The sequence below is a fragment of the Tiliqua scincoides genome, chromosome 4, assembly GCF_035046505.1.
Source record: "Tiliqua scincoides isolate rTilSci1 chromosome 4, rTilSci1.hap2, whole genome shotgun sequence".
Classification (NCBI taxonomy): Eukaryota; Metazoa; Chordata; class Lepidosauria; order Squamata; family Scincidae; genus Tiliqua; species Tiliqua scincoides.
In genome coordinates this window covers 222377337-222396148 of record NC_089824.1, presented here as the reverse complement: position 1 = coordinate 222396148, position 18812 = coordinate 222377337, and the positions used below count along the sequence as shown (strand labels likewise).

The following is an 18812-nucleotide window of genomic DNA, read 5'->3' as shown; positions in this document are numbered from 1 at the left end:
GTTCAGGAACATATTGTTATCAGATAAATAGGAGCCCATGGGGCGGCTGGGCTTGGTAAGGCCTAATAAGGAGGTGGAAGTGACATACATTGTCACATGGGTAACTTGTTTATTCCACTATTTAATGTGATTTTCTAGGTGTGGTTCTTTGAGAAACAGGATGGGAAACTAGAGTGAACATTTGTATCCAAACTGAATCAACTGCCTTGTGTAATTCACTTACTATTGTAGAAATAAAGCCTCTCTACTATTGTAGAAAAAAAGCCTGACTGTTTGGCATTGTGTCAGTGAAAAGAATCTGAAAATCGTTCCAACCAAGTACAGTGACAATCTATATAGGAAAGAAACCAACTGGGAAACATAGTTCACTTTGACTATGTACATTCATTTTCACCCACCAACACAGAAGGAGCCACCCCTTCTGCAGCCTTCCAGCTATCTTTTTAAAGAACTTCCTTCTTCCACATTGTCTCCAACATGAAGAGGACTGTACTACTTTGCCTTCCTATTTTCCCTCTGTGCACTATGCTTGCATGATACTTTCAAACCACAGGGCTTTCAGCACAACCTATACATTGAGGATACCCAACTCTACTTCTCCACCACAGAACCTCCCTGTCCAATCTCATAACCTCTTTGAATGCTGGTGTCTAAAGCTCAACATGTCCAAGACTGAACTCAATTTTATTCTTACTCTCCTTGTTCATTGACAGTGTCACTATCCACCGTTTACAATACTGTAATGCAAAAAGATGACTCTCTTCAATTAAATCAGCAAAAGCTCTGGTCTGGGCCCTGGTCATCTCTCAGTTCAATCACCAGAACCACCTTGTCTCTACTTCGCTACAAAAGTCATCCACCTCCGATAGCTCCAAGTATGTCATGTTTCTCCTTACATTCCTATATTGGCATCCTGTCTGCTCCTGCAGAAACTTCTCATGCTTACCTTCAAATCCCCATGGCCTACACACATCTCTGTTCTCATATCCTGACACATCCCCAACTGTGACCTTTGTTCACCATCTCTATCAAAGTGTCCTGCCCCATCTAACTTATCTACCCTTTCTCCCTTGCTGCCTTGTGTGCCTGAAACCGCCAGCCACAATGTCTGGATTCCTCTGATGTCTCCATGATGCCACCTTCTTTGTGAAGACTTCGGCCCATCCCACTAACTATATGTAACTAAGAAAGATAAACAAAAAATACAGTATTTGTCTCCATCCTTTCCCTGCATCTGTTTCCCTCCCCTTCCTTTCTTGCACTTCTTTTAGATCAGTGATTGTCAAACTTTTTCATCTCACAGCATGCTGACAAGGCACACCATCAGGTTTTTAACAATTGACAAGGCTCACACCTCCCATTGGCCCTACTAATAAATGACCTTCCCCCAAATTCCTATGGCACACCTGCTGACCACTCGTGACACAACAATGTGCCACAACACAATGGTTGAAAATGGCTATTTTAGATAACAAATCTTCAGGATAAGAACATGTTTTTTGGTCTATGTAAAGTGCCGTGAGCGTGAATGGTACCATACAGACAACAACATAGCCTTTGGTACAGATAATTTCTGCACAACTTTCCCCAAGCCCTATAAAAATAAACAAAAAAGCTCAAATTCTCATTCCCCTGCCCAAACTTCCAGAGATGCTACAGAAAAAGGATAAACTACAAATTTCTACTATACTGAGAATTTTCTAAAATCCACAAATGTAGTTCCAATAGTTTCTCATTCCATCCAGATACCCTCCTCTCTTTCGAATATAAGTCTCCCCACCACCACCATGTTTCTCCCTATTCATGATTATATGTATTGCAACATCAAGGTGCACGATGATTTACAACAAAAGAGAAAACAAGTCTCTGCTACAAAGGGCTCAGGATCTTTAAAAGGCATAAGGAGGCGATAGTGCCAGGAAAAATGGGGATTGTGCGATTATTTCATGTACATTGCCCTTGAACTTAACTGAAGAATGCCAGAGAAATCAGGAGGTTGAGTCAAAAGTTTCATGGAAAATGTGGGCTTTGAGGAGGACTTTGGAAGGAGAGAAAAACGAAGAGTTTTAATCTTAAGAACATAAGAAAAGTCTCGCTGGATCAGGCCAAAGGCCCATCCTGTAACTCACAGTGGGCCACCAGATGCTGGAGGGAGCACACAAGGCAACAAGAGACCTGCATCCTGGTGCCCTTCCCTGCATCTGGCAATCTGAGGTAGCCTACCTCTAAAGCCAGGAGCCTGCACATACCTACCATGACTTGTAACCTGTGATGAACTTTTCTCCAGAAATCAGTCCAATACCCTTTTAAAGACATCTAGGCAAGATGCCATCACTACTTCCTGTGGCAAGGAGTTCCACAGACCAACCACACACTGAGTAAAGAAATATTTTCTTTTGTCTGTTCTTACTCTCCCAACACTCAATCTTAGTGGATGTCCCCTGGTTCTGGTGTTATGTGAGAGGAAAAGAGCATCTCTCTATCTACTCTGTCCGTGCCCTGCATAATTTTGTATGTCTCAATCGTGTCCCCCCTCAGGCGCCTCTTTTCTAGGCTGAAGAGGCTGTTATGGATTTTTCCTCCAGAAACTCTTCCAGTCCCCTTTTAAAGGGGTCCAGGCCAGATAGCGTCACCACATCCTGCGGCAAGGAGTTCCACAGACCGACCACATGCTGAGTAAAGAAATATTTTCTTTTGTCTGCCCTAACTCTCCCAACACTCAATCTTAGTGGATGTCCCCTGGTACTGGTGTTATGTGAGTGTATAAAGAGCATCTCCCTATCCACTCTGTCCATTCCCTGCATAATTTTGTATGTCTCAATCATGTCCCCCCTCAGGCGTCTCTTTTCTACAATGAAGAGGTCCAAACACTGTAGCCTTTCCTCATAACAAAGGTGCCCCAGCCCAGCAAACATCTTAGTTGCTCTCTTTTGCACCTTTTCCATTTCCACTATGTCTTTTTTGAGATGCGGTGACCAGAACTGGACTCAATACTCCAGGTGTGGCCTTACCATCGATTTGTACAACAGCATTATAATACTAGCCGTTTTGTTCTCAATCCCTTTTCTAATGATCCCCAGCATAAAACTGGCCTTTGCTGCCACTGCACGTTGGGCAACACTTCCGTCACCCTGCCCCCCCCACCCCCAGATCCCTCTCCTGACCTCCTAGGGAGGGAGGTGCCAGGCCAGGCAGCCCTTTGGTTTCTGCCTCTCCAGTGTGTCCTTGTGGAAAGCTGCGTGTCTCCAGCCCAACTTCCCAAGAACTGCGGGAATCGCAGACTTGCTGCTGCGAGGCAGGCCCCTGGAGGCGGGATGCCGGCTGCATGCGGTGGGCAGGGAGGCAGAGCGCGCCACTGTGCGAGGCTTGGGGCGGGAGGCAGGTGAGGCAGAGCCTCCCCAGCGGAGTCCTTCGAAAAGCGCCGCCGGCCTGCGAGGCGCTCAAGCACCCCCAACCCAGGCGTAACGCTTGGCGGCGCTTTTCAAAGGGCTGTGCCGCGCAAGGACCCAGCGCGGAGGCTCTGCCTCACCCCCCCACACTGTCCCTGCTCCCCAGGGCCCGACCCGTGCCAGGGGCCGGGGAGGCTCTGCCTCGCCTCCCCCCGCGCCGCACACCCAGGCCCGGGCCTGCCGGCCTCGCCTCCCCCAGCCCCCCCCGGCTGCTCGCACTGCGTGGGGGCGCGCGGCCCGGGCTGGCGGCCAGGCGGGACCCCCACTCACCAGGCGGGCGGCCTCGGCCCACGTGCGCTCCTTCTTCCTGCGCTGCTTCGCCTCCTTCATGGCTGGGCGCGGACGGGCGCGGCGCGAGCGGGCGACCGTTGCTGGGCGGACGGGGCGCGCGGGCGGGCGGGCGGGGCTGGCGAGGGGGCGCGCGGCCTGGGGCGGCGGGCTGCGGGCGGGCGGGCGGGCGCGGCGCTAGCGGAGGCGGCGGCTCGGGCCCAGCATAACAACGGGGGTCAAAGGTCTCGGCGGAGGCGGGCGGAAAAGGAAGGGCGGGGCGCGCGGGCTGAGCCGAAGAGGCGCTCGGCCGGCCGCTGACGAGACGCGCACGGTGGCCGCCGAGGGCCAATCGCCGCCTCTCCAAGCAAGGCCGCTTCGGGTTCGGAGGGAAACGCGGTGCGGGGCACGATGGGTAGCGTAGTCCGCGCGGGAAAGGGCGGGAGCCGCCTGCCCGGGGAGGAGGGGCGGGCAGGACGGGGGAGGAGAGACTCCCACAATGCCCTTCGCGGACGAGCCCAGTGGCTAGGGAAGAAGCCGCCGCGGTGCATGACGGGTCACACCTCCTGGGTTGCAAGGAGGGCAGAGCCGCCACATCCGGGTCCTGGGAGGATAGAGCCCCCCCCTCCCATTCGAGACTGGGGCATATATGTGCATGAATATGTATTTATATTTGTAACACTACATATAGAACACACACACACATACACACACATATATGTGATGTTGGCAACCTTCAGTCTCGAAAGACTGGTATCGCGCTCTGGATGGTGGTTCTGGAACAGCGTCTAGTGTGGCTGAAAAGGCCAATCCGGGAGTGACAATCCCTTCCACACCGGGAGCAAGTGCAGTCTGTCCCTGGTCTGTGTCCCTGGCTATGGGCCTTCCTTCTTTGCCTCTTTGCCTCAGTCTGTTGGCAAAGTGTCTCTTCAAACTGGGAAAGGCCATGCTGCACAGCCTGCCTCCAAGCGGGCCGCTCAGAGGCCAGGGTTTCCCACTTGTTGAGGTCCATCCCCAAGGCCTTCAGATCCCTCTTGCAGATGTCCTTGTATCGCAGCTGTGGTCTACCTGTAGGGCGCTTTCCTTGCACGAGTTCTCCATAGAGGAGATCCTTTGGGATCCGGCCATCATCCATTCTCACGACATGACCGAGCCAACGCAGGCGTCTCTGTTTCAGTAGTGCATACATGCTAAGGATTCCAGCACGTTCCAGGACTGTGTTGTTTGGAACTTTGTCCTGCCAGGTGATGCCGAGGATGCGTCGGAGGCAGCGCATGTGGAAAGCATTCAGTTTCCTCTCCTGTTGTGAGTGAAGAGTCCATGACTCGCTGCAGTACAGAAGTGTACTCAGGACGAAAGCTCTGTAGACCTGGATCTTGGTATGTTCCGTCAGCTTCTTGTTGGACCAGACTCTTTGTGAGTCTGGAAAACATGGTAGCTGCTTTACCAATGCGCTTGTTTAGCTCGGTATCGAGCTATATATATACGTATGTGTGTGTATATATGTGTATATATACACATGTGTATGTGTGTATATATATGTGTATGCATGTGTATATATATGTGTATATTCCTTGTTGGCAACCTTCAGTCTCGAAAGACTATGGTATCGCACTCTGGATGGTGGTTCTGGCACAGCGTTTAGTGTGGCTGAAAAGGCCGATTCGGGAGTGATAATCCCTATACTATGTATATAATGTTATGTACATTATGTTACATAAATACGCACATGTACATGTATGCATACATTAAACATATATAATGTATGCATACATGTACATGTATGTATTTATGTAACAATGTACATAACATTACATATATATAACATGTGTTTTACATTACAGTGTGTGTGTGTGTACACTATGTATGTGTGTGTGTGTGTGTACACACACATTCAGGAACATGCAGTGGGAGGCGAGGCAGCGCCTCCCCACCAGCGTCCTTCAAAAAGCACTGCAAAAAGCTTTGTGTGTGGGTTGCGTGTGCTGGAGCTTTTCGAAGGGTGCCAGTGGGGAGGGGCTACATTAAGAGCCTCTTGGTTGTGTGAACAGCATGGAATATGCAGACTGTCATTAAGTGGAAGGTTGTTAAGCAACACACACCTGTCTTTGAACTCACAGCCCTCAGCTTCACCATGTGTCTGCCCATTAGGGAAGCAGCCATTGTCCTGGCCAAGCTTCCAGTTACCAGCCTCTAGGCAATTCCTCCGGATTCCGCACTGCCTTCACAAGGTCTGTCATCAGCGTTCTGGTCTCCCTTCCAAGGCAAGAACCCAGGCTGATGCTGCTTAGCTTTTTCAGGAAGGGCACTGGCTCAACCTCCAGCCTCAAGGATGAATAGTCATCAGCAAAAGTCGTCAGGTATGTGTGTACACTTTGTGTGAGAGCCAGCATAGGCCAGCAAATGTCACTGTAGTAAAGGATGCGTCATCTTATTTTGACAGCTTGGAGGAGTGGGTGCATTGTTACTGCCATTTCATGCAACGTGTTCTTCATAAGGGTGACTTGAGAACAGCTGCATGTTTTTAAGTTCCATTTTTCAATCTCTTATAGTCTTTGGGGTTGTATATACTAAGCATCTGTCCACAAGTAGATGCATTTATCATGACAAGGTTGAACAGTGGCTCTAGCTTGCTCGTATAGGTACTGTACTCGCTTGCAGTTCCTCTCACTTTGGTCTCTTTTCTCCTTAATATTAACATTGATTTCCTTGAAATTGCACTACAAGGCCATTACCAGTGAACCAATACTGTACTTTCTTCCAGACCTGGGACATATAAGACATTTCATGAAGCTACTACACATTCCCTTTGATAGCATTCTGCACCTTAAGAACCCAAAGCAAACTTCCTTTCCAATGATGTCTTTTTCATCTACAGAGACGATCCCGACATTTGTGTGGACAATTTCTGCAACTGCTGACTGCTTGTCAGGTAACCTGTTATCCCCTGAATTGCTGTACCATCAATGCAGTGTACTACCCTGAGTAGCTTTTGAGGCAACCATCCCATACTTCATCTGTACACACCCTTGCAGTGGTATTAAAGAGATGACAAAAGACAAAGTTGTTTCCATTGCTCTGCTTTCCAGATTGAGCAGGTGATCTTTTTCAAATGATCAACCTCCTTGCAGTGAAATCATGTCCCAATTTTTCTTTTGCCATATCTTGATTACCTGGAGGGCTGCCTCTGATTTTTCAGTCTTCACCTTTTCTGCAGTTATACTCATGCATCAATTTGCCCATAACTTAATCCCATATTGGCTCTAACTCTGGTCTGGAGGGCACTCTGGGAGACTGCACAGTAACAGTGCCACTAGGCAATTGTTCATTTATTTTCCAATCCCAGTACAGCTGTTCTGCAATCTCTGACATGGTATTTATATGAAAATGCACCTCCTGTGCTCTTGTACAATTTTCACCATTTACTGTTCATAGCTGAGCTGAGTACTCATTCCACATAACTTCAGTGTTGTCCTCATTGTTCATCTAGACCAGCCATTTTCAACCGCGGTGCCATGGCACACTGGTGTGCCGCAAATGGTCCCCAGGTGTGCTGCAGGAATTTGGGAGAGGGTCATTTATCAATAGAACCATTAGGGGATGTGAGCCCCCATTGACAGCATAGTGTGCCTTGTCAATTGTCAAAAAGCTAGTGGTGTGCCTTGACCATTTTAGTGCCTTGCAGGGGGGCCGTGAAATGAAAAAGGTTGAAAAACACCCATCTAGACAATCAACTTGACTTCTATCAGCAGGCTTATGTTTTCCTTTGCCGACTGTTTTTATGAGGTGATGGCATCTGGCCTAGATGCCTTTAAAAGGGATGGGACAAATTCCTGGAGGAAAAATCCATTACGGCTTCCAAGCCATGATATGTATGTGCTACCTACTGATTTTAGAAATGGGCTATGTCAGAATGCCAGATGCAAGGGAGGGCACCAGGATGCAGGTCTCTTGTTGTTTTGTGTGCTCCCTGGGGCACTTAGTGGGCCACTGTGAAATACAGGAAGCTGGACTAGATTAGCCTATGGCCTGATGCAGCAGGGCTGTTCTTATGATCCATTCCCCTGGATCATCAGGTGATCCGTCTATATAAAACATCCCAGAGGTCATCTTTCAACTGTCTACCTCAAATGTCTACAGCTGATAAGTCACATTATACAGTTTGGCCACTACAAATTTAATGTCTCATTTGTCATTCTCCTTTTGTGAAAAGTTGTGTCTATCTTGTCTCCCTTTTTGCTGATGGTTATGAATTTCTTGCAGTTTATCCTTGGCCAGAACCTGTTAACAGAGTTGACTAAAGTAGTGAGTCCCACACACAGCAGAGTTGCAGTTTACAAAATCTCTGCTGCAACAGACTGTAAGTCATATTGCATGTGATCTTTCAGCAGAAGAAGCTGAAAGCCTGAATGTTACATCAGTAGAACAGGAAGTTAAAACTTAGACCACAAGACAAGGAAATAGTCAACAAGCCCAAGCCAACCCACAAAATACATTACAGCACCACCTAGTTACAGGAGACAATGTAGGCCCTTGGTTAGTATGTACAGCAGCAGTTTTCAACCTTTTAAATCTCAGCTCACTGACATGTCGGTCATGTCGTGAGAATGGATGATGGCCGGATCCCAAAGGATCTCCTCTATGAAGAACTCGTGCAAGGAAAGCGCCCTACGGGTAGACCACAGCTGCGATACAAGGACATCTGCAAGAGGGATCTGAAGGCCTTAGGAATGGACCTCAACAAGTGGGAAACCCTGGCCTCTGAGCGGCCTGCTTGGAGGCAGGCTGTGCAGCATGGCCTTTCCCAGTTTGAAGAGACACTGGGCCAACAGTCTGAGGCAAAGAGGCAAAGAAGGAAGGCCCATAGCCAGGGAGACAGACCAGGGACAGACTGCACTTGCTCCCGGTGTGGAAGGGATTGTCACTCCCAGATTGGCCTTTTCAGCCACACTAGACGCTGTGCCAGAACCACCTTTCAGAGCGCGATACCAGAGTCTTGAGACTGAAGGTTGCCAATACAACAATACAAAAATCTCAGCTCACTGACAAGGTGCTAAAATTGTCAAGGTACACTATCAGTTTTTTTACCATTGACAAGGCATGGCATGTTGCTGGTAGGGGGCTCAAATCCCCCAATTGCTCTACTAATAAAATTACCCTGCCCAAAGTCCCACAGCACACCTGTGGACCATCCACGGCACACCAGTGTGCCACAGCTCAGTGATTGAAAATAGCTGATGTACAGTATTGATTGAGCTGTGCTCATTTATCATACTTTCTCTAATAGTGGGAGATAAAGGGGGAGAACAAGTACCCTGACAGGGAAGGTAGGTTTGGGGGAACGCATGCTGAGAGGTTAAAAGTCTCTTCTTCCTGCACTACACAGGTTGTTTCAGGAGTGAAGATACACCTACAAAGCTGATTGAACAATTCTTCTCTAAGGGTCTGAAAACACACAGCAACCATTTGTTGCAGGCCCCACTTGTCTGTATTAAATTTCTGAATATACAGAAGCCAACTTCCAATGTTTTGTCACACTTCTGCATGAGCCAGAAATAGTATTCCATGTTGGAAGAATCTACCTTGCTCTTCGTAGCTTCCCATTAAGTTCTACTGTACTAAGTAAAGAGGCTGCAGTTTGGGAAGGGTACATAAGGAGGAACTCTTTCTTGGGAGAGAGCACTTTTGCCTCTACCCCTTCCTGAAGACATAGTAATGGTTGTGAGACAAGCAGTCTTTCTGACTGGCCTACCCTCATCAAGAAAACCTTTACAACCTCCTGGATGTCAGGCTTAGGAGGAAAAACACAATATGGAACATTGTCTCTTTCCCCACACCTCCACTAGACAGCTTCTGGGCTGGAAGGAGAGCATGCTTCCCCAGAACTGGAAATGATGCTGAAGTCATTGGTGGGGGCAGAGGCAAGGGCCACTTTAGAAAACCAGGCCTGATCGATGAATGGGGAAATGGGGAAGGAGAAGCTCATGAAAGGGGAGTCATCCCTTCAGGTGTTACAGGCTTTTAATTAAAGACCATGCAGCAAAAGGAACTAATTGGAAGTGAGTTCCTAAGCCAAAGTCTATAGGAAACTATAGGCCGGTCAGCCTAACATCTATACCAGGTAAGATGGTGGAATGCCTCATCAAAGACAGAATCTCAAACCACATAGACGAGCAGGTCTTGCTGAGGGAGAATTCACATGGCTTCTGGAAAGGTAAGTCTTACCTCACAAACCTTTTAGAATTCTTTGAAAATGTCAACAGGCATGTGGATGCGGGAGAACCCGTGGACATTATATATCTGAACTTTCAGAAGGCAATCGACACGGTCCCTCACCAAAGGCTACTGAAAAAGCTCCACAGTCAGGGAATTAGAGGGCAGGTCCTCTCCTGGATTGAGAACTGGTTGAAGACCAGGAAACAGAGAGTGGGTGTCAATGGGCAATTTTCACAATGGAGAGAGGTGAAAAGCGGTGTGCCCCAAGGATCGGTCCTGGGACCGGTGCTCTTCAACCTCTTCATAAATGACCTGGAGGCAGGGGTGAGCAGTGAGGTGGCTAAGTTTGCAGACGACACCAAACTTTTCCAAGTGGTAAAGACCAGAAGTGATTGCGAGGAGCTCCAGAAGGATCTCTCCAAACTGGCAGAATGGGTAGCAAAATGGCAGGTACGTTTCAATGTCAGTAAGTGTAAAGTCATGCACATTGGGGCAAAAAAAATCAAAACTTCACATATAGGCTGATGGGTTCTGAGCTGTCTGTGACAGATCCGGAGAGAGATCTTGGGGTGGTGGTGGACAGTGTCAACCCAATGTGCGGCGGCAGTGAAGAATGCCAATTCTATGCTTGGGATCATTAGAAAAGGTGTTGAGAAGAAACAACTAATATTATAATGCCGTTGTACAAATCAATGGTAAGGCCACACCTGGAGTATTGAGTCCAGTTCTGGTCACCGCATCTCAAAAAAGACATAGTGGAAATGGAAAAGGTGCAAAAGAGAGCGATGAAGATGATTGCTGGGCTGGGGCACCTTCCTTATGAAGAAAGGCTGCGGCGTTTGGGCCTCTTCAGCCTAGAGAAGAGGCGCCTGAGGGGGGACATGATTGAGACATACAAAATTATGCAGGGGATGGACAGAGTGGATAGAGAGATGCTCTTTTCCTCTCACACAACACCAGAACCAGGGGACATACAAAATTATGCAGGGGAATGATAAAGTGGATGGAGAGATGTTCTTTACACTCTCACAACACCAGAACCAGGGAACTGTTACGTGAAAATCCCCTTTTAGTTGTGATTTTATATCTGGTTATGTTACTATGGACTAAAATATCATGCAGGCCAAACTTCTCATACAGGCCACTATCAGGTCAAGTCACAAGCTCATGGTTACAAAATTCACCTCCCTATGATTCACATATAGGAAGAAGTCTGGCATAGTAAATCATTGTTTAAGTGTCTCCTATTCATTGTATTGTTTTAACCCAATCACTGTTTGCAAAAGTGTCTCCTAACTCAATCACTGTTTAAGTACTCTATGCAAATTTGAACTGCCTTCCTGGGTTACTGTATTCATTGTATTGTGTAAGTGTCCCCGTCCCCCCCCCACCTAGGAAGCCAGCCATTGCTGGTAACTGACTTCCTGATCCTTTCATTGTTTTACTTAAAGCATCCTGCTGGGTGGTAGTAAGCAAAGCTACCATCCAGCTCAGCACGTTCTAAAAACCCCCCCTTTATAAGAGAGGGCTGGCTGCCACACGTGCTCTCTCTGGCTCCCCCTCCAAGGACCAACACATCTGTGTTGTGTCAGAGGGTTCGCTACACAGGACTCTCCCCCCCCCCAACTGCTCTACAGGACAGGTAACTAACTATCTGGCGCCTGAAACTCCTTCTTCCCCCCCTTTCTCCCCTTCTCTCCCCATCTTTAGTTAGCAACTGGGTTTGGCAGACCAGGGACCCCTAAAATCCTTCCCTACAACCTTTCCCTTTTCTAATTTCCTCAGATGCAACAAATACTCTCCACACGCAACCACCATGAAAGCTAGGTACACTGGATCCAAGTACTAGGACCAAGAAACATATATTTACCATTTTTCCATGTGCATTATGTTTACCTTTGTGCTTCTGTAATAAAACTGTAATCTTTTATTAAAAGTTCTTTCTCCCAGTCTCCTCTTTAAGCTAAAAAGGAATTTCTCTGCATTACGCCGTCTTGTTATCCAGTCTGCGATCCTGAGGTTCTAAAAGGGTAGTGTAATAATTCCCCCTAAACAAAACAGCCCTTTTAGCTAACATTTTAATTGGTGGAGAATGCTGGACAGGCATGTGTTGGTTATGCCACATGTGATAGAGCTAACATTTTAATTCAAAATTATGTATGGGAATGATAAAGTGGATAGAGAGATGCTCTTTACACTCTCGCAGCACCAGAACCAGGGGACATCCACTAAAATTGAGTGTTGGGAGGGTTAGGACAGACAAAAGAAAATATTTACTCAACGGTTGGCTGGTCTGTGGAAAGTCATGCACATTGGGGCAAAGAATCAAAACTTTACATATAGGCTAATGGGTTCCAAGTTTTTCTGAGATAGATCAGGGGAGAGATCTTGGGGTCCTTGTGGACAGCTAGATGAAAGTGTCAACCCAATGTGCAGTGGCAGTGAAGAGGGCTAATACCATGCTTGGGGTCATTAGGAAAGGCATTGAGCTAATATTGTAATGCTGTAGAACAGACAGAAAAAAATATTTCTTTACCCAGCATGTAATTAGTTTGTGGAACTCCCTGCCACAGGATGTAGTGATGGCATCTTGCCTGGATGCCTTTAAGAGGGGATTGGACAAATTTCTGGAGGAAAAGTCCATTACGGGTTACAAGCCATGATGTGTATGTGCAACTTCCTGATTTTAGAAATGGGCTATGTCAGAATGCCAGTGCAAGGGAGGGCACCAGGACGCAGGTCTGTTGTTATCTGGTGTGCTCCCTGGGGCATTTGGTGGGCCACTGTGAGATAACAGGAAGCTGGACTAGATGGACCTATGGCCTGATCCAGTGGGGCTGTTCTTATGTTCTTAAGTCTACAAATATAGAATGAGATAGAAAGTCCAATAAAATTTAACTACTCTAATAGTGAAGACCAAATCTCCCAGCACCCCAGTATACAAAATGACTTTTCCAAGCACTTGTGAATGTGAAACACTGACTGCAGAAATGCAGTAAATAAAAAAGTTGGGGGAAGAGGCTTTATTTTTATTTTTTTTGCTTTTGTTTTGCATTCAATAAATCCAAATGATTTTATTCACATCTTTAGGAGCACTTTTACATTCCTAGACAAAAGAGATTACAGATATAAGCTGTAAAATCTGTGGACAAAAAAGAAGTATGGACATGTTTGCTCTTTATATACAGATCAAGAACAGAGAGGGTGGTCAAGGAACTTCCATGAGCTAAGAGATCTCAGTAGGCTACGTCCTGTCCATAACACGCAATCCATCATTCACACACACAGAAATGAAAGAGACATACCTGATGGACTGCACCCAAGGTGTGGAATGAAGAAATGCACAAGCAACATATATTCCACATTTTCAGAGCTAAGCCATCACCAGGTCGCTCAAAGCACCCAAACAGCTGACCAGTATAACAAATACAACTGTGGTTTTTGCATTTGTTTTTCTTTGCATGCGCCCAGCACAAGAAGTATGGCTACTTTTAAAAGTTTGGGCTAAATAATTGAATACCACAGAAAGGAGAGACAATCTAAAGAGATACATTAAAACATTGGCAGCTTTCAGAATATTGGCGAGGAGATCTATGAAGGACAGCTCAAGACTTGTAGTCTAATTTGTACATCACATCCTACCAGTCGAAAGGTTGGCATGGAAGGATATGTAATTTTAAGCAAGAGTTTCCTGTTAAGTTTTTGAAGAAAGTGCTTCAATTGCTGCATTTGACTCTGAACCTCAAGAGCTACTGTACCACAATGAGCTTGGGAAACAAAAATCAAACCCAATTAAACACATCAGAGACAGATGGCAAGCTCCTGTGTGAGAACCGACTGTGCACATCCTTGACTAGGTCTTCATGCATCTCTTTTCTTTCCTGGCCTAGTCCTCAGACAGACCATGATGATGGTCTGATAAGGATGATGCTTAACAGCTTATCACACTTGTTCTGCAGGCTTGTCAATTTTAGAGAAGACTTCAGCATTTCTGTCCTTTATTAGGAACATCAAAACAGAACAGCAAACATCAAAGCTGTTTGGAAGAGCATTTGGCTCCTGACCCCTTCTCTGTGTCTCAAAATTTCAAACACAACATTGGGAGGCTTTTTGCTCCTTTGCGTTTCCTTCCCACGCAATTTCTCTTGCAGAGGATCTGCCTCGCCTGTCCACATTATAAAGCAGCTCCCAATACATTTGCTCTCTGGTTCTCAACATTAAAATACTGCTGCAGAAACCCTATGGGATGATAAAACCTACATAAGCACGACTGAATCTTTGATACGTTACAGTCTTTGGATTCGCAACCACTACACCTCAGCACATAAGCCATACAATCTTTTTTTTAAATAACAAAATAAAGTGAATTCAAAAGAAGAGCAAAAAGACGTTTCAAGTGGGGTAAGATGGGATGGATAGGAGCAATAGATTATTTTATATTGCAAAAGCCAATGAAAAAGGCTCTTTGTCTAGAAGAGTCTGACTTACAAAAAAAATGCCAGGAGGTAATGCACAACATTGGATGATCCCTCCCTCACCCAGAGAATTGTTCCTCCATAGATATATTTTTTAAAAAGCAGGAAACTGGTCCCATTTTAGAAAGACACTCCATGAATCAAAGCAGCCAGGCCTACTTGAAGAGCTCCAGGCTTTCCAAGGCACAATGCCAGCGAGATGCCTCTTGTGCTGTCCTTGCTCAGGGGTCATACATCACAGAACTTGTTCACTATGCTGTGGGTCGCTCTGAGAGCAATTCCAGACACACAAGGCAAAGGTCATACATGTTAAGGGTATTTCTAAAACCAAGCAAGTTCCCGTACATATATGCACACGCCCACTCACATACCAGGGACAAGGAACAGGAGGGCTGTTAAAACATTCAAAGAAGCCAGTGGAAATATTCACAGTACGACAGTCAATGTCAATCAAAATCAAAGGAAGAAATATTAACAACTAAATTCTCAATATACATCAATTTTAAACTGAACTGCAAAATGGTACATGGCGGAGGCACCTCAAACCTTCTGGCCCCCACTGATTCAGCAATGTCTCACTTCCTATATATTGCTCAGTAGCCTGCCTGCTTTAACAGGGGGAGGGGATTAAGAGAAAATGTTAACTAAACAAGGAGTTCAAGTATGAGCTTCACCACTGAAAGGGACACTTCCCCTTTCCCTCAGTCTGCCCAAACCTCAACCATTTTACTATTTGACTGGGATGGCTCAGGATTCAAAAGCTAAAAGATCTTACACACTTAGAACAAGAATGAGACACCACTCAAGCCTTGAACTTATCTCTGTTCTCAAAGTATTCTGAAGTTGCTAGCAGAGATGACGTAATAATTTTTTTGCTTCTATGTTTGTTGCAGAGGAAAAGTAAAATTGGCCTGAAGAAGCTACATGGGCTGCCAGGACTGTGGAAGATGAAGAAACAGCCACAATATGCCCTCAGGTAGAGGAGTCTCCAGCAGAGCACACTGGAAGATGTGGTTTAGAGAGCACAGAAGAATGCCAGCAAGGAGCTGGCAACAGGTATGGAGGCTTACTGGGGGGGGGGTACATGGACCCTCCTAATCATGAATGAGGTCTCTAGAAGCTCCACCTAAAAGAACTTACCTGTCTTGTAATCAGATAAAGGATTTATTAAGTTTCTATTGCTTCAGTTACATAGGAGGAAAAGTACATTTTCAAAGCCCTCCTTTGGTTTTCATTCCTAAAAGGAAACATATCTAATTGTGGGGGATGCATTTCAATCTCATCTCTCTTCAGTTTGTAGACATTCCTGCCCACATCCCCAAAGATGCCAGTCTTTAATGGAAAGAAAGGAACTGTTCCATCTGCCATGACTGGATAAATCTTCTCATTTCTCAGATTTGCAAGATTTAGCAGATCACAAAGTTCTGAAGAGTTGATTCTGCTGAGATGACATTTGGCCCCATCCTATTGCCCTGTGTGCAAGAGAGCCAGGCACAGCAAGAAGATGGTAAGAGAGTAGAGATGGAAACATGGTGAGGTACCCCCCCATGCTTCTTGTCACTTCTAACACAAACTAATGTATCTCATGCATTTCTCATTTCCTAACTAAAGTCTCTTTCTCCCTTAGAGTCCAACTGCTAGAGGGAAAGTTCCATCATGCAGGGTAGGAGCCCACCTGGAACTCGCCCTGCTTGTCACAGTTCAGTCCATCTGCAGCAGGGGCCACTGCTTCTTCTCAGAGGAACTGTTTGGAGGCTGGCCTCGTCCCCCTTGGCAGGTTGTTGCTTGCCTCCGCTGTTGAAAGACAAGATGCTAACCGTGCCCCAACGAAGAACAGCTAGTTTTACTTTGGGACCAGCCCTCGAGACTGGGGGTAGAGCTGAGAGCCAGAGGTGGAGGAGGAGGTAGAGCCTCCAGACTTCCTTCCAGTTTTAGGCCTGAAAACATAAAATCAGAAGAAAAATATAAATTAATAAAAAGTAACACTTCTAAAAACTTCAGAAAGTTAAAGTACTTCAAGCAAAATGTAGCCTGTAAACCATTTTAGACAATTAACTGATAAATGATTAGCAAGAATTTGATATACATTAGGATTCTCCTCAAAGCTCAGCAAGCTCTTTGAGACTGTATCTACAAAATGGGCCAGACTAGACTTGGGAGAACAACCACATTTGTCCTTCACATACCCATCTCATTCACATCTTTAAAAAGAACATAAGAACATAAGAATGTGTTATGCATTATAAGATTAGCCGTTTTGTTCTCAATACCTTTTCTAATGACCACAAGCATAGAATTGGCCTTCTTCACTGCCGCCGCACATTGGGTCAACACTTTCATCAACTTGTTCACCACCACCCCAAGATCTCTCTCCTAATCTGTCACAGACAGCTCAGAACCCATCAGCCTATATCTAAAGTTTTGATTTTTTGCCCCAATGTGCAGGACTTTACACTTACATTGAAACGCATCTGCCATTTTGCTGCCCATTCTGCCAGTCTGGAGAGATCCTTCTGGAGCTCCTCACAGTCACTTCTAGTTTTCACCACTCGGAAAAGTTTGGTGTCATCTGCAAACTTAGCCACCACCCTGCTCACCCCTTCCTCCAGGTCATTTATGAAGAGGTTGAAGAGCACCGGTCCCAGGAGAGATCCTTGGGGCACACCGCTTTTCACCTCTCTCCACTGTGAAAATTGCCCATTGACACCCACTCTCTGTTTTCTGGTCTTCAACCAGGTCTCAATCCAGGAGAGGACCTGTCCTCTAATTCCCTTGCTGCGGAGTTTTCTCAGCAGCCTTTGGTGAGGGACCGTGTCAAACGCCTTCTGAAAGTCCAGATATATAATGTCCATGGGTTCTCCTGCATCCACATGCCTGTTGACCTTTTCAAAGAATTCTAGAAGGTTCATGAGGCAAGACTTACCCTTCCAGAAGCCATGCTGATTCTCCCTCAGCAAGGCCTGTTCGTCTATGTGGTTTGAGATTCTGTCTTTGATGAGGCATTCCACCATCTTACCCGGTATAGTTGTCAGGCTGACCGGCCTATAATTTCCCGGGTCCCCCCTCTTTCCCTTTTTAAAAAGGCGTAGGCGTAACATTTGCTATCCTCCAATCCTCTGGCACCGTCGCCGTTTTGAGGGACAAGTTGCATATTTTAGTCAAGAGCTCAGCAACTTCATCAATTCCTTAATAACTCTTGGGTGGATGCCATCAGTGCCCGGTGACTAATTGATCCTTAACTTATCAACTAGGTCTGAAACATCTTTTCTTTTAACATTTCTTCCATCTGGTCTATTTCTTTTACTGCATTATAAGAACATAAGAAGAGCCCCACTGGATCAGGCCAAGGGCCCATCTAGTCCATCTTTCTCTATCTCACAGCAGCCCACCAAATGTCCCAGGGAGCACACAAGACAACAGACACAACCTGCGTCCGGTGCTCTCCCCTGCAACTGGCAATAAGAGGCAGCCTGCCTCTAAAACCAAGAGCTTGCACATACCTACTATGACTTGTAACCCGTAATGGACTTTTCCTCCAGAAATTTGTCCAATCCCCTCTTAAAGGCATCCAGGTAAGATGCCATCACTACATCCTGTGGCAGGGAGTTCCAGAAACTAATTACACGCTGGGTAAAGAAATATTTTTTTCTGTCTGTTCTATGGCATTACAATATTAGCTATCTTATTCTCAATGCCTTTCCTAATGACCCCAAGCATGGTATTAGCCCTCTTCACTGCCACTGCACATTGGGTTGACACTTTCATTTAGCTGTCCACAAGGACCCTATGATCTCTCCCCTGATCTGTCTCAGAAAAGCTTGGAACCTATTAGCCTATATGTAAAGTTTTGACTCTTTGCCCCAATGTGCATGACTTTACACATACTTTCATTGAAACACATCTGCCACTTTGATACCCAGTCTCTCAGTTTGGAGAGATTATATGCCTGCCCTCAGTACATTTATTTAATATCTATTACTGTCTTAGGGGTTCTTATTGAAATGTTGCTGCTATTCATTGAGTCATCTTTTATTTGTTGCTCTACCTCTGAAGGTATGTTTTGTAGCTTACATTTGCATATTTTTGAATATATTTTTTGAATTTGTATGCTTTTAAACATATTTGTATGTAATATTGTATTTTTAGAATGATTTTATTAGGCATTGTTAGCCAACTTGGGCTTTTGGAAAGGCAAGGTATACATGTATGAAATAAAATAAACACATAAAAGAGAACCTAAAAGAGGATATGGACATTGTAGAGATACTGAATGAATTCTTAGCATCTGTCTTCACTACAGACAGAGCAGACACCTGTGCCTGAACAAATCTTCTTAGGATGGGAATCTGCAGAACCAAATGAATCAGAGGTGACCAGAGATAATATTCTATGATAATATCAGCAA

General features: G+C 45.8%; 2 protein-coding genes across 2 annotated transcripts in view; both read right to left on the bottom strand.

The window, feature by feature from the left end:
- ASXL1 (ASXL transcriptional regulator 1) overlaps positions 1-3827 on the bottom strand; it is a 43402-nt gene extending 39575 nt beyond the window's left edge. Inside the window, exon 1 of the mRNA XM_066625476.1 lies at positions 3720-3827. Coding sequence (XP_066481573.1) covers positions 3720-3779 — 60 coding nt within the window. The 5' untranslated portion in view covers positions 3780-3827. The remainder of the gene's footprint in view (positions 1-3719) is intronic.
- A 9120-nt stretch (positions 3828-12947) lies between these two features.
- Positions 12948-18812, bottom strand: part of KIF3B (kinesin family member 3B) — a 37812-nt gene continuing 31947 nt past the window's right edge. Inside the window, exon 10 of the mRNA XM_066625580.1 lies at positions 12948-16344. Coding sequence (XP_066481677.1) covers positions 16251-16344 — 94 coding nt within the window. The 3' untranslated portion in view covers positions 12948-16250. The remainder of the gene's footprint in view (positions 16345-18812) is intronic.